General features: G+C 34.6%; 1 protein-coding gene across 1 annotated transcript in view; it reads right to left on the bottom strand.

The window, feature by feature from the left end:
• Window positions 1-2,085: 2,085 nt before the first annotated feature.
• Window positions 2,086-15,106, bottom strand: part of AGD2 (Pyridoxal phosphate (PLP)-dependent transferases superfamily protein) — a 214,031-nt gene continuing 201,010 nt past the window's right edge. The window contains exons 9-10 of the mRNA XM_089819237.1: window positions 3,480-3,686; window positions 2,086-2,714 (exon numbers count right to left, since the gene is read on the bottom strand). Coding sequence (XP_089675363.1) covers window positions 2,421-2,714; window positions 3,480-3,686 — 501 coding nt within the window. The 3' untranslated portion in view covers window positions 2,086-2,420. The remainder of the gene's footprint in view (window positions 2,715-3,479; window positions 3,687-15,106) is intronic.

Raw genomic sequence — 15,106 nt, 5'->3', positions numbered from 1 at the left:
TCATACACTTATTTCCTAAAATAATGATTCCCATGATGTTGGGAGACTGTGTAGAACTATTAGCGTTATCTCTTCACTATCAAAATGATTTCCAACTATTGAAAGTTGATCTCTCAATTCAATGATCTTCATAAATTATGCTAGGACAGATTCTCCCTTATTCATTTTAATGAGGTGAAGTTGTCCTTTTAATGGGAGGATTTTGTTACTATTGTTTATTTCATATGTATCTTCAAGAGATTTAAACATATGGCAAGCATTATCACATTCTGATAGAATAGACACTATATGGTCCCTAACTACATGCATGATAAGTTTCATAGCTTTTTTATTTTCCTTGATGTATTGAGTTTTCCTAGAATCATTCTCTGGTTCAAATTTGTTTTCTTTCTCAAATGAGCCTAGCTCATTTTCTTTCAATATCATCATAATACAAAGTTGGTTGCTCCTTCAAGATGATCCTCAAATCTGATTACATAACATTATGGAGACTAGAATGTGATTATTCTTTCAAGAGAATTTATATTTTGAGTAATCTCAACTCTCAAATCTAATTGAGTCTTCCTCAACAAGGCTCTAATAACATGTATATCTCAAATTTATATCTTTTAGTGATTATATCGATTACAGATTTATAATGTGTATATCTTTTTGATTTCCTAATATTTGAGTAATATCCTTATTAACTAATGTTTCCCTTTTTGTAGCTTATAATTGGAATGGTGATAATTATTATATTTCAAATATAGAAATGATATTGAAACAATACTACTGAGTTTTAGTTATTGCATTCATAAATCAAATATGATTATCATAGAATGATCAAATTCCAAGAGGTTTTCGGTCAATGATTTTTGTATTGCCTCTAACTCTAGTCAAATTTGATATATAAGAATAAATTCAAAAGAGAGGGGGCATACTAAAGAGTAGACTATTAGAAAAATGTTCAACGCTCCCCTTAAGATTCGTGACAAGGGCTTAACCACCTCCTGTGTACTATAAGTTGAGTTGTATTGAGCATTGACAGATTGGTCTCTTGGTGCAATGATAATCTCACTCTAACAAGTGGTATCAAAGCTTGGTCACAAGTTCGAATCCCAAACCCTCGGCTAATGTTGAGGGGGAGATTGTTGGAAAAGTGTTCAACACTCACCTTGGGATTCATGACAAGGGTTTAATCACCTCTTGTGTACTATAAGTTGAGTGGTTGTGTTGGGCATTGATAGATCAATCTTTTGGTACAATGACAATCCCACTCTAACATAGACATGTATCCAAAAAAGTGGAGATCATGTCTCTTGAATAGTGTTGTTTCATTACTTTAAACAAATCCTAATAAGTTTTTGTACTTAACACAATAATTAACAATGACAATTGTGTAGGGTTGATATCATAATTGACAATTTGTATAAGCAATGATATCAAACTCGAACCTGTGTGTATCTCAACATTATTGATCATATGTAGATTAGAATAATATTTAGAACATAATCAATGTTAATTGCCAGATAGACAAGCAGATCCATACTATACTTGGAACTAATGATGTTTCTATCTGATTTACGAATGATCATTAGTTTCAAACGATCAATACAATGGTATTATTTCAAACATATAGATATATAGATAGATAGAATTATGTCATGGTATTGATAGTTATTATTCATAATCATTTGACCAAAGCTATAATTTTCAATATCAATTATACTCACAACTTGGAACATCATTATTCATGAATTTGCATTCTAGGAGGCCAATCACCTATAAGTGAAATATTTCAAAAGCATTTAACTTATTGCATTGATCACAATCACAATTCCTGCAGATAGATTTCTCAATTTATCTTTTGAACTTTTCTTTTTTGCCAAGTCATTAGTCATCAATAGAGTCCATTATACTAAGCGACATAGCTAATGCATTATTACTCTCATTTCATTATGAATGCCCTAACACATAGATGCTAAATACAAGCTTTAGGCCAGTGGGCACTCAATAATAAATTTGAAGGCCAATAATTTAATAAACTATGCCATACAAAAATGATTCAGAACACCTTCTCTCCACTACTTAAATACTACAAGGTACTTAGACAAGCTACATATGATTCATTTTTTTAAAATAGTTGACCAAAAAATTCTGGTGAACCTCAAAATAACCCAGATTTAGAATAGCACAGTTTCTTTGCCAAGACAATGTGACCATTTGAAGAGAAAAGTGCAACTCTGGATCAGTGGTGTGAGGGGTGATGTGCATCACAGAAACAAATTACATGTACATGAAGAAATGTGAGTTGACTACAGCAAGGACACAGACTCCATATGTTAGCTGATCAAGTAATCACATTAGGGCCAATTCTAGTTACATTGATTTCTTCAACAAACAAATGAATTGCTTAAGCAATTTTATGCTAGTTATGGGATTCACTTGAAAAGAGCCTTCAACCTTTTTGAAGCTTCTAATATGTTCTCTCTGTGACCAAAGGCACTCACCCTTATAAAACCTTCACCTGCGGGTCCAAACCCACTTCCTGGAGTTGTAACTATATGTGCTTTCTCAAGGATCTCAGCAAAAATATCCCATGAATTTTGACCAGGAAATCGAACCCATACATATGGCGCATTTCTTCCTCCAAAGACATCAAACCCAAGTGAAGTAAATGTTTCAACAATGATTCTAGTATTCTCTTTATAAAATTCAACTACTCCATGCATGGCCTGCAACAAAATTGAGCATCCCACATTAATAATCATCATATGAAAGATTTTAGCACTAATGCAAGTTAAAGTGAATGATCATTATTTTAGTCTCAAATAAACTTCCCTACAGCTTTGCAGACCTCTGTAACCAAAACCATGCTTTCTTATAATAAGCAATCTCAATCCAAGAGGAAAGATCAAAGAAAACTTGACAACAGCTACCTTATCAATGACTCTTTTTTAACATATTGTTTTTTCTTTTCGTATAAGCAAGAACTAGTATGATTCATATGAATTAGGTAAGTTAATTAATCATTGATAAAGAATAGATAAGGTAAATTATCAATGAGTGCTTTGTTTGCCTTTTGCTACCTTATCAATGTCTCTTATCAAAAAACATAACTTGAAAACGATAAAATATGACACAACAGAAAATGAATCAGAAGAATATCCTTCTCATTCTTAAATTGTACGCCTGAATCAGTCCAAAGTCAAAGACTACAAGTTTCCTACATGGTAGGGTACAGTCACCACTCATAAACCGTGCAGAAGGCAAACAAAGCAACCTCATCTAAACCTAGAATTCTGAATAACTTATCGGACCTCCAAAATGAAAATATAGAAACCATACAATTCTATTATATAGTTTCAGCACTAAATTTGTGTACATCACAATAAATTTATAAGCTCCTTTACATCAAAGAACAAATGATATCACAGCACATTCAGGAACCTGGATATTACATATCTGTCAAAACAACTGTTTTGAAGAGCACTTCTTACCTTTAACCCTTCTGGAGAAAGGCACGCCAATCCACCAGCTTGTGCAATATTAGATGCACCATTGAAACAAGTACACATGATACGATTGAAATCATTTGCAACAGGGAATCCATCAGAGAATCGAAGCTCATCAGGAACAACTGTCCATCCAAGACGGACACCTGTAAAGCCAGCATATTTGGAGAACGATGCAGTCTCAATTGCAATCTGCATCACAATATACAACATTAGTAACCAAATGAGAATACCTTCAAAAGTACAGAAGTAAATGCATTAAAACTTAGACAATTTCAATATTACTGTACTATTCGACAGTTTCAATATTACAGTACTATGATAGCTATTACAGGCTTCACCACCAAGTAGGATAATGCTTTGAAGCTTTGAAGCAAGGATAATGATAGACTAAATGCCAAAGTGATCTCAATATGCACCAGTGGATCAACTTTGGCATTTTAGTGTGAAAACTCTTCATTCTATACCCTTCACTCAACCCAACTTTGAGCTTTGAACATTATAATTCATCAATGTTGAAGTTATCCAAGAATCCGTTCACATGGTATGAAAACCCCTCTAAAAAATCATCCTCATGTACGCATTCCACTCCTACACATTTTGTCAAACATGTTGCATGCTTCCTTGGTTAAGAACTTTTTAATTTGTAGGTTCGCTATGTTCAGGCTTGTTTCAGATATGTAAATGCTTTAACTTTTATTGTATAATGTTGATACCAGATGAATGACATATGAAATACAAAATAACATACATTCATATGCTGGAAAGACAATGAAAATCTGAGCTTGAAATCTATAAAACAAATCTGAAAACAGAATCCGAAGTCCAAACATAACATCTTATAAGCCCAATGTTACAATGCAGAACAATAACGTGTCATTTCAGTCTTCAACAAAAAATTTTAGACCTCTTTCAAGGATGGATATAGTCATTAACGGAAGACTATATTGCAGGTTACTGTGCTTGTTGAGGAGACAATTAGCCTTTAGCAACTCCCAATGGTATGAACCAGTAACAATGTTTTGTATACATGTAAGTTGCTGCTTAATGTAATGACCCAAAATTATGAACCCAGATTTTGCCCTAGATTACAATTTTGTATTAAAGCAAATAGGGTTTTAGAGACACTTTTTGCTTTGATTGAGATCCTGCAAGCAAGTTAGAAATCATTTATAATCATAATTCATTATTAGATATTCTGGTGTTAGAAATAAACATATATTGGAAATGTAGAATAAACCAATAGATTGCTTGGATCAGATTTAAGATGTCAAAACCATAGAAGTGATGTGGCATGGTGATTTGATGGGGTGCCCCAATGCCCCCCTACCCTAGCCTCAAAAGTGGATATACCATCCTTGGCCTAATGTGGCCCATGCCATCCATATGATGTGGTGTACCAAGTGTGGAGTCCTATCACCATTTTCCTCAATCTTGTCACTTCTTACCTCAAATGATTGAGCATCCCTATGCATTTGTTCACCATGCTAGATATCATGAGAAATATTCACAAAAGGGTGCCCGAATAGTCCTTCCTTCCCAGCCCAAAGGCAGTCCCTTTGTCCCCTTTTTGCCTCATGGGACTCCATTATATACCATGAGGTGACCTGATTGAGATTCAAAGGTGACCTTTCCCACCTGTCACCCGCTCATTCCCCCTACCATGGCTGGTTACAGCAGTCAAAAAGTACATATAGTATTTCACACAATAGATACTAAAATAGAAAAAATTCAACTCAGTAAAGCTTTATATTAAATAAGACTTATGCAGATTATCTGTACAAATCTGTATATGTATCTATACATAAACAATCACATAATATTATAATTCTAAACTGCATATATAATTTAAGATTTCTCATGTAGTATATGTGCCACACAATACTCATATCCAGATTGCAGGTCTGAATTATTACTAGAATCTTCTCTTATCTCCTTATGTCATGTCTTCTCTTTTCAATGATATAATTCATGATTGGTCCCTTCATAATTGAATAAAATATTAACATCTACCCTTTTTGATATCTTTATACATAACGTAGACACACCCCTTCAACATTGCTGTCCTTACACCTGTTCTTTACTGATCACTGTCAATAATTTAATTTAAATTTATTTAAATTTCTTTATTATACTAATCAGTTGTCTAGTAATGATTATTTGATATTGCATAATCACTCCTTTCAACTACTGCCCATTATTCTTTGCTCAAGCTAAGTCGTAGTAAGCCAATGCCATTCTTATCACATTCCTTTGTTAAGGCATCCATTTCATTAGTTTATATTCACTGAATGTCAACCTTTTGTCACAATGATCCTAACCATGCTATAGCGGGATGCCTTTGTATTCTGATATTATTTGTTAATTTGCCATTATAACACCAATTTAGATCATACAGATCACAATTATGGTTTCAGACTATTGATCGGGCATAAAGGCATGTTTCTCAGAGATTATGTAGTCTTACCATTGTGAAACAATTTCTAATCAGAATTTGGTTGGGATTGTTGTCCTACATTTTGTCACCACAAAATGTAGGTAACAGTACAAAACTTTTTCAACTTAGTTTTGCATTTCTATGAGATTAGTTAATTATTTAATTGGATAACATTGATCAATCAATTGATCCCAATTGGTATAATCAATTCTTTTACTAAAGGTTTTCGTCACGTCTTTTTTGTTTTTTCGTTTTATTAAGCCTATGCTTGATTTATGAAGCTTTCAACATCCTTTTTCTCATTTTTTAGTGGGTTTGTTTGCTCTTGGTCATTTGGTTTTGTTCAAACTCTTGCTTTCGGTTTTTCCCTTCAATTCAGGATATCTTAGGGCTTAATCAGGCTTGGCAGTCAAAAGATATGACTATTTAAGAGTCCAAAAGGTGGAATCTCCATATGCAACTGCATAATTTAAAACATCATGTTATATTTTAATGTTGACATTCACTTTTTGAAAAATATAAAATAAATTAATTTTATGTTATGTTTTTAAGTTACTTTATCACTTAAGTCACTATAGAGCACTTCATGTTGTATTCTCATGTTGAGTTGTTTTTTAATTTTTCACTTAAGTAACTATATTAAACTATTTATTTTGATTTATTTTTGAGTTACTTTATGTTTTATTTCAAAACATCATAGTTAAATATTGTTTTTTGATTAATATTTGCACATGATATATTTACTATATTGTGTAAATGTTATTTTTCACTCAATTAAGTGATATTTCCTCAAAAATAAATTAAACATGTGCTCAATTGATCATTTAAGTTGCGCAGATGCAACTTTCTAACCATTTATATGTTTACATGTAAAGAGCTTCCAAGAGTGTGATTTGCATCAAAAGGCTCTAAAACATGTAGAGGGGTCCCAAGAATGCAATTTCCTCCTTCCCATTTACATGCATTTTTAAAACGTGTAATGGAACCTAGAGAGTGTCATACCCCATTTTAAGATAGAATTTTAATAATAATTAGATAATACAATGTTATTAAATAAATAATGATAATAAAGTTATATTAAAACTAATACTAAAATATAAAACTAGGAAATAATAATTATTTAAATTATATTATTAACAAAATAATATTTAGTATATGTTAAATAATAAAATTTCAATGAGTAAATAAAAAAATTAAATTAAATACAAGAGACAATATTGTAGAAAGTATGTTAACTTTATAAATAGAATGTAATAATAAATAATAATATACATAAATAAGTAAGTAAATAAATAATATAACATAAAATTATGTAAATTAACTAAATCTAATGAGAAGTTAAGAGATGTTTAACGAATAGACATGACTCCTTAAAATTGAGCTATAAAAGGGAGCAAAGTTTATTTTAGAGAGGAGAAAAAATAAGAGAAGAAGAGGAGAGTTAAAAAAGGAAAAATGGAAGAGGAAAGTAATATGCAAAAAATAAGTAAGTGGCTTTCTGAAAAGGTATCAATGATACTGAAAGCATGTGAACCTATGAAAGGGTCATAAATATGAATAGTTGTGGCTCTTCAAAAAAAAATTGATTATAAAGTATTGGGACTTTTCCAAAGGATTTTAGTTATGAATTGTTGTGACTTCTCAAAAGGATTATAACTATGAAGTGTTGTGACTTTTCAAAGCATTTGTAGTACGAAAGGTTGTGACTCTTGGAAAAGAAGGAACAAAAAATGTATATTTTGTCATTTCCTTATAATTAGAAAAGGAAGAATTTTAGAAACTAAATATAGAGTTGAGATAATCTAGAAGGATAATTCATTGAAGGGCCGACAAAGGATAAAGCCACATGGACCAAGAAAATAAGAAAGGTATGTTTATGGATTATATTTGTTTAATTATATTTAAGATTTAAATCATATTTATGAATTAAATTATATTTAATGAATCATACTTGTGGATAATATTGCGTTAACCTATGAGTTTAGCACCATGGATATTAATGAGAGTTGAAGCATGGAGCATGTTGTAATGTTCTAGAATACGAAGGGATAAAAAATTGGATAGATATAATTCGCTAGAGGTTCGTACACTGTCTGAACAAAAGTCGTAGGGTATGCAAATGCCTATGTTACAGTCGTACAGTATACACGACAAGGAGGGGGTCGTACGGTGTTTAGAGTTTGGCCATACAATGGATATTGGAGACCGTACGTAGATCGTACAGTGTGGAGAGGGATAACTGGCCGGCCATACGAATGGAGAAGGGAGACCGTACGGTATGCAAAGGCAGGTCGTACGATGTTGGGAGAATGACTGTGGGTGATGGTGTGAAGCCCGTACTGTGGGAGAAGCGAGTTGGTGGGTTGTACGGTCAGTGTTGGAGAGAAGTGGAGGTGCAGTGTGAAGGCCAAGAGAGCCTTATTGTAGGTAGTGTATCAAGTAGCGGATGGGGTACAAAAGAAAAATGGTCACAGATTTGTAACTTAAACTATTAATCTTGAATATATCAGACAATACTAAACAAGAATGGAGATTTGAACACAAATAACCTTCAATTAATATTTTTCGAAAGATGTTGCTCAAATTTGCCAGATCCAAGCAAAGTGTTATAGGCGACGAAATAGGGTGAGGATTGAATCCTGCCGAAATTGGACAAACCAAATAGAGAAGGTTTGTCACTTCTGAAATGCCAAACGACAGAGAACTCCAACAACAATTCACAGTACAAAGAAAATAATCCAAATTGCATCCCTACGACTACCTACATGTGCTTTAATTGAGCTAGATTTTTGAAGTTTAGCTCAAGATCCTTCCCATTGAAACGGTCAATGAGTCTCTTAGTGAACTCAACATAAGAGGTCACTTGGTCGTGACCGAGAGTGACCAATCCATGATGCCACCACTCATGGGCCATTCCTTCGAGATGAAGTGCTGTGAACTTGATTGCTTCCTCTTCGAGCATTACATTGAGTTCTAAATAGGTATATGCCTTCAAAACATATGATTGTGTGGTAATGACTCCAGATCCCTCAAATGCCGATAAGTTTACCTTTCTGATCTTTCTCTTGAGATCGTCATTAAAATAATCACAATTTCTCCCTCCAGAATATCTCATTCTTAGATGAGCATAGTCTCTATAAGATATCACTTTCCATATTTGCGTTCCGCCAATCTTCCTGAAGTTTTTCTTGCATTTCCTCAAAAGTGGGCTGTCTTTCTTTGCATGGTGCTTCCGTCCTTGGAAGGAAGATGGGTATTGAGGGTTGAGAGTGATAGGGTTGAAAGTTTGTCCTTTTCGAAACAGAATCGTCGCTATGCCCATTTTGTTCTCCTATTGTCTTTTCCTCGGCCAATTTTTGTAGAGTTTTCTGCATAAGCCTTTAGGTTTCATTGATTTGCATTTGGTTTTTGTTTAGCTCTCTTAAAAGATTCATGAGTTCTGTCATAGAATCCTGATGATCTAGCATTCTACCAATAAGGTTATTTTGCCTTCTCCTTCAAGTATAAACTTGCATTCACTTCCACAAGCGGGCAGAATCAAAAGCTCTGATACCACTGTAATGTTCTAGAATACAAGGGGATCAAATAATGGACGGATACAATTTGCTAGAGGTTCGTACACTGTCTAAAGATAAGTCGTACGGTATGCAAGTGCCTATGTTACAGTTGTACGATATACACTACAAGGAGGGGGTCGTACAGTGTTTAGAGTTTGGTGGTATGGTGGATATTGGAGACCGTACGGTATGAAGGAATGCAGACCGTATGGTGTGGAGAGGGATAACTGGCCAGCCGTACAGATGGAGAAGGGAGGTCGTACATTGTTGGGAGAATGACCGTGGATGGTGTGAAGTCCGTACAGTGGGAGGAGTGAGCTAGTGGGCCGTATGGTCAGTGTTGGAGGGATGTGGAGGTGCGGTGTGAAGGCCAAGAGGGTCGTATGGTAGGTAATGTATCGAGTAGCAGATGGGGTACGAAAGAAAAATGGTCATAGCTCTGTAACTTAAACTATTAATCCTGAATATATCAGACAATACTAAAGATGAATGGAGATTTGAACACAAGTAACCTTCAATTAATATTTGTCGAAAGATGTTGCTTCGATTTGCTAGATCCGAGCAAAGTGTTACAAGGGACGAAATAGAGTGAGGGTTGAATCCCACTGAAACTAGACAAACCAAATAGGGAAGGTCTTTCACTTCTGAAATGGTGAACAACAGAGAACTTCAATAGGAATTCACAGTACAGAGAAAATAATCTAAATTGCATACCTATGACTACCTACATGTCCTACTTAAATACCCGTCGGGAAAAACCTTCCAAGGGTGTACAAAGATAGCTGACGGCCATACTTACCTACGAAAACAATTAAATTAAAAATGGATTTGAGATATATTAAATCAATTGACCATTAACAAGGTTTAATTAAAAACATTTATTTTATGACCGAAACATTACACGTGAGATATTAAGATCTATATTGTCCACCATGGCCAAGAACCAATGTGAACTCAAAGCATGGAACATGTGAGATATTAAGATCTCCATTGTCCACCATAGCCGAGAATTGATATCGAAGCATGGAGCATGGAGATATTAAGATCTCCATAGTCTGCCATGGCCAATAATTGATGTGCCAAAATATTTTGATGTTGTCAACATATGCATATGTGAGTAGTCTTGGATAGAGGATGTCCGTCCAAGTAGAATCTTAAGGGGTGTGCTCCCGCGAAGACAGCGAGGTAGCTATGAGTTGGGAAGCCCAACTTGGAGATGTCCTTAAGATTGGGTTAACTTAGAAGGTAGAATAATATAGTTAATTTTATTTTTGTTGTGATTATAACCATTATTTGGTAGGAATTACTTGTCCCAAACTAACCCTAATAGTGGGGACATTACAGAGAATCTGATTTGCCTCTTGACTCCAAATACATGTTTATTTAAAACATGCAAAAGCACTTGGAGTGCACAAAAGACCTTCTTAGAATGTGATTTTGCATTCCATCACATGTATTTACATCTTGAGACCATGACTTTGCTTCCAAGAGCAAAAATGTTTCATGTTCTTGGTCTCCAAGGGCACATTTTTGAGAAGAATGTTCAGATTTGTTCATTCAATGACATGAGATCATTCTACATAGAGGCATTTTGAAGTTTCTATGCCTATTCATGCCTTAAGCATTAGCATTTCTAGCCAAAATCGAGTGTTTTCAAAGCAAATCAAGGGCACGTTTTTGCCGAAAAATGCCCGAACATGACATTTAGAGATCACATTTTTGGATAGATGAGAGGCGTTTCGAGGTTTTGATGCTTATTAATGCCTTTGGGAATCACTTTTCTACCGTCCATTGCCAAAAACGTTTCATATCATTACATCTTGAGACCACATTTTTTATCAAAAACATCCCAAGAACATCATATTTGCAAAAATGTCTTGCATTTTTTAGGATTGAAGAACACATTTTTGGCATCACCATCCAAAAACACTTCGTCTATAGCTCATTTGAATCCATCATTTGCAAGTGTTGAAAAAGTCAAGAAGTAAGATTTGAATTTTGAGAAGAAACATTCTTTCAACCCTATTAATCTTCCACATTTGGCTCTTTGATCACCAAGTAAATTGAAGTTTTCAAGCTTTGCTATTTCATTGCATATTTTGGTTCATCCTTTACATTTGTCCAAAGATATGCCATGTATTTTGCAAATCTTCTTTAAAATAAGATGAGAAATTTCATTTTCAAGTGCTTGGAATTTCCCTAAATTCCAATTTCGAATTTGCATAAGAAAGCAACTTGGTATTTGTCATGTTTGAGTAAAAGCCGAAGATATGTTTTTGTTTTGTGAATATTTTGGTTTGTTGTTTACTTCATGTTTCAATTTCCTTCTTTCACAAAGATAAGTTTCTTTCCCAAGAATGCAAGAGCATTCTTCACCATTCCACTTTCCATCTTTTCATACAAAGTACATCACATCATTTCATATTCCACTGACACATGCCAAAGCACATTGCATTCATTTTCCAATATACGCAAATACATGGATTTCATTTACATGTAAATCCATCCTTCATCCAATTTACATGTAAATCCATCCTTCATCGACATTTACATGTAATCTCATCCTCCATCCTCATTTATAGTCACATACCTTCATGCCTACTTACATGTAATCCCATCCTCTGAACATAATTACATCTTTGCACCAAGTCATGATTTAATGTAAATCACTTTACATGTAATTACATCTAGAGAATCTGACTTTGGTAGAGGTTCACTCTTTAAATACCAAAGTAATCATTTCCAATTACCCACATCCACCTAGCTTACATTCCTGAATCATTTACATAAAACTCATCCTTACCCACATGCATTCCATCTTACTAAGTCTCATTTTCGCCTTTTGCGTGTCCTTGCCATATCTCATTCATTTCATTACATAAGTTCCACAAGTATTTAATCAATACTCCAAACACATTATTCTTCAAAGATCTATCTTTGCCAATGTCCTCGTGGAGTCTATATCTTCCAATGATGTATTAACCCTTTGGGATTTGCATGTTGCAGTACAAAATATGCCCGCATCTATAAAATCCAAAGGAAAGATGAAGTACTAGTATGACAAGGAGTTAGCTCATGCAACTGCATCTTAGGTTTCATCTCCTCTGGAACAAGTTTCTAACATGTTGACATGGCTGATTTCTTACAAAGGGTTGAAACTCCTTGAAACAAGGAAATGAGATGCATCAAGATAAGTAACATTCATTTGGTGTCTACTTTCCCTATGGTTGCCTTGGAACCGGAATTCGTCTTTGGATGTGCTCGACATGTAAGTCTTAGGACCAAAATAATCAACGATACAGATGGTAACATCATCATCAGCCTAGATCCAAAAGTTATTGAATATATCTTCCAAGTTCCTCACAGTGCAGAGTGTGTAGATCTGTCAAAAGAGACGTCTTTGGAGTTATGGAATGAGAAGAAATCAGATTACCAAAGGTATATGAATCCATATTGGTTGGATGTCAAAAGACATAACTTTAAAAGATGGCCCAAAACAATTTGCAGATCTGAGTTTAGGCCAGAATGTAAGGATTTGATTAGTCTCCTTAGTAGAGTATGTAGCCTCAACAAATCTGGTGTGCTTGAGTCATGGATGTACAAGTTCATGTTTCAAATCTTTGATAATGAAGAACCCATCTTCTGGGAGAGCTTATTAGTACAGCACTATATGAGCAATTGCTCAATGTGGGAACATCAATGCCATTTTACATGAACTCATACCTGGTTTACATTGCTGCATTTATGGGGTCCTTCTCAAGATATTCAACTAAAGCGGATCGGCTTCAAGTTCCAATTTGGAGCTATTACAATCAAATCACATTTAAATAGAGCAAGTATCACTATAGGAGAGTTCAAGATGCATTTTTTGGACATTTTAGCTATCAGTTTGATAAACAGTTGGTAATCAAGAGAGTCACTGATGAAGGTTGGAATAGGGTAAATCAATACAATGCCATCTTTTTATAATTTCCAACTTTCAGTTATTTGAGAGCTGGTTATTTGAAAGGAGAACCATATAACTTGCTGAGATATACTATTGATAAAATCATTCTAATGGAGTTTGCTAGACAACTCATGGAAGTGCAAACATATCAAAATACTCAACACTGGCCAGGATTCTGTATCACTATAGCCAAGCCCTTGGTAATTGGTCAATATATGATCAATTTAGTCTGCAAGGTAAAAGCTATGATAGTAGAACTTTAGCTAATCATATTGAAGAAGTTCAAAGCTAGGTTTGATTTCAATTACCGAGGAATGCACTTAAAGATCAAAAGAGCATTCACCCATGTTCATCGCATAGAGGACATATGAATCGATTTGCGTACAGAGTCAGATATCATGAAGATGGATTGTTACAGGCTCACATTGCAACAAATCATTGATCTTAACATGATTGAGGTCCCACCCAACTTTCATGTTAAAGATGATGGCAACATTCTTGATCCAAAATATCGTCAGGATGGTTTTAACAAGCTACTTGTCTCATGCAGTGACAACAGAAAGTAAGTGCTTCCATCTTTAATAAATTTCTATCCATCTTCGCTAATACTAACAAGTGGCTGAAAATCAATCACCTCAAGAGGGTATATCTTAAGCTCGAGCTAGATTCTGATCATTTTGGACTAGTTGGAAACACAAATCAAGTAGAAATTTCAAGTAAACATGGTGCATCTTCCTCAGTTCTAGCTAAATCCCTCAAGTTTGAGCTTAAATGCAGAAAGGGATCTAAAGCGCTTGTGCTGGAATAAGAATCTGAGCAAGAACCTAAGGAGGAATCTGAAGAAGAGTCTAATGATGAAGATGAAGAGGAAAAAAGAGATATTGTGATCATTTCTGCTCCGGGGCCGACAAACACTCAAGGTCCATCCATTCAAGAAACACCCGTTTTGGATGATAGAGACAATGATGTAGATTCATTCTCTACAGCTATTACATCTACCATGCCCGCTTCAGAGGTTAACATGTCGATACTCCCTATGTCCTCAATGACCTCGCCTATTTTTTGCAGCTGAGAAATATGAGATTTTGGGAAATGTATTTGAAGATTTCCCAACTTTCATGAAAGGTCAAATTTCCCAAGTAGATACCTCAATGGTTGGATTTGATTTGTTCATGAGATAATCTTCTCATCGGGTGCCCATGAATTCAGTTGTGCAGACTAAAGCATGCACAGTCACAACGAAAATACAATCCGGATCAATGTCTATGGTAGTCGTTGTCCCTGTTTCATTAGATGAGGGTCTTAGTTTGCCTACATGGTTAGGTAAAACCACTATGAAGAGAAGAAAGTTTGTCGTACCTCGATACAACCTTCCTATCAAGAAAAGTAAGTCTAAATCTTTGAACTAGAAAATTGTTTCAAGGATTGTGGTGCATTCTAAAAAGACTAAGTATGTGGAGATTGTTGAACCTTTAGTAGACAAACCAGTTGAAGAACTTAACCGTTTAGATTACAAATTCTCTAAAATTAAACTTGGTAAACAATCGCGGCTTTGGTTGTCTACAGGATGCTCAAGAGGCACTTGCCAATGTATCGAAAAGCAATCGTGAGTTGTGGGAGAAGAAGAATCGGCTTAAGAAAGAAGTTGCTCATCTTGATGAGGTCATTCGTC

The sequence above is a fragment of the Cupressus sempervirens genome, chromosome 3, assembly GCF_028749045.1.
Source record: "Cupressus sempervirens isolate cs-2001-9-10 chromosome 3, ASM2874904v1, whole genome shotgun sequence".
Classification (NCBI taxonomy): domain Eukaryota; kingdom Viridiplantae; phylum Streptophyta; class Pinopsida; order Cupressales; family Cupressaceae; genus Cupressus; species Cupressus sempervirens.
This window is presented reverse-complemented; position numbering and strand designations above follow the sequence as displayed.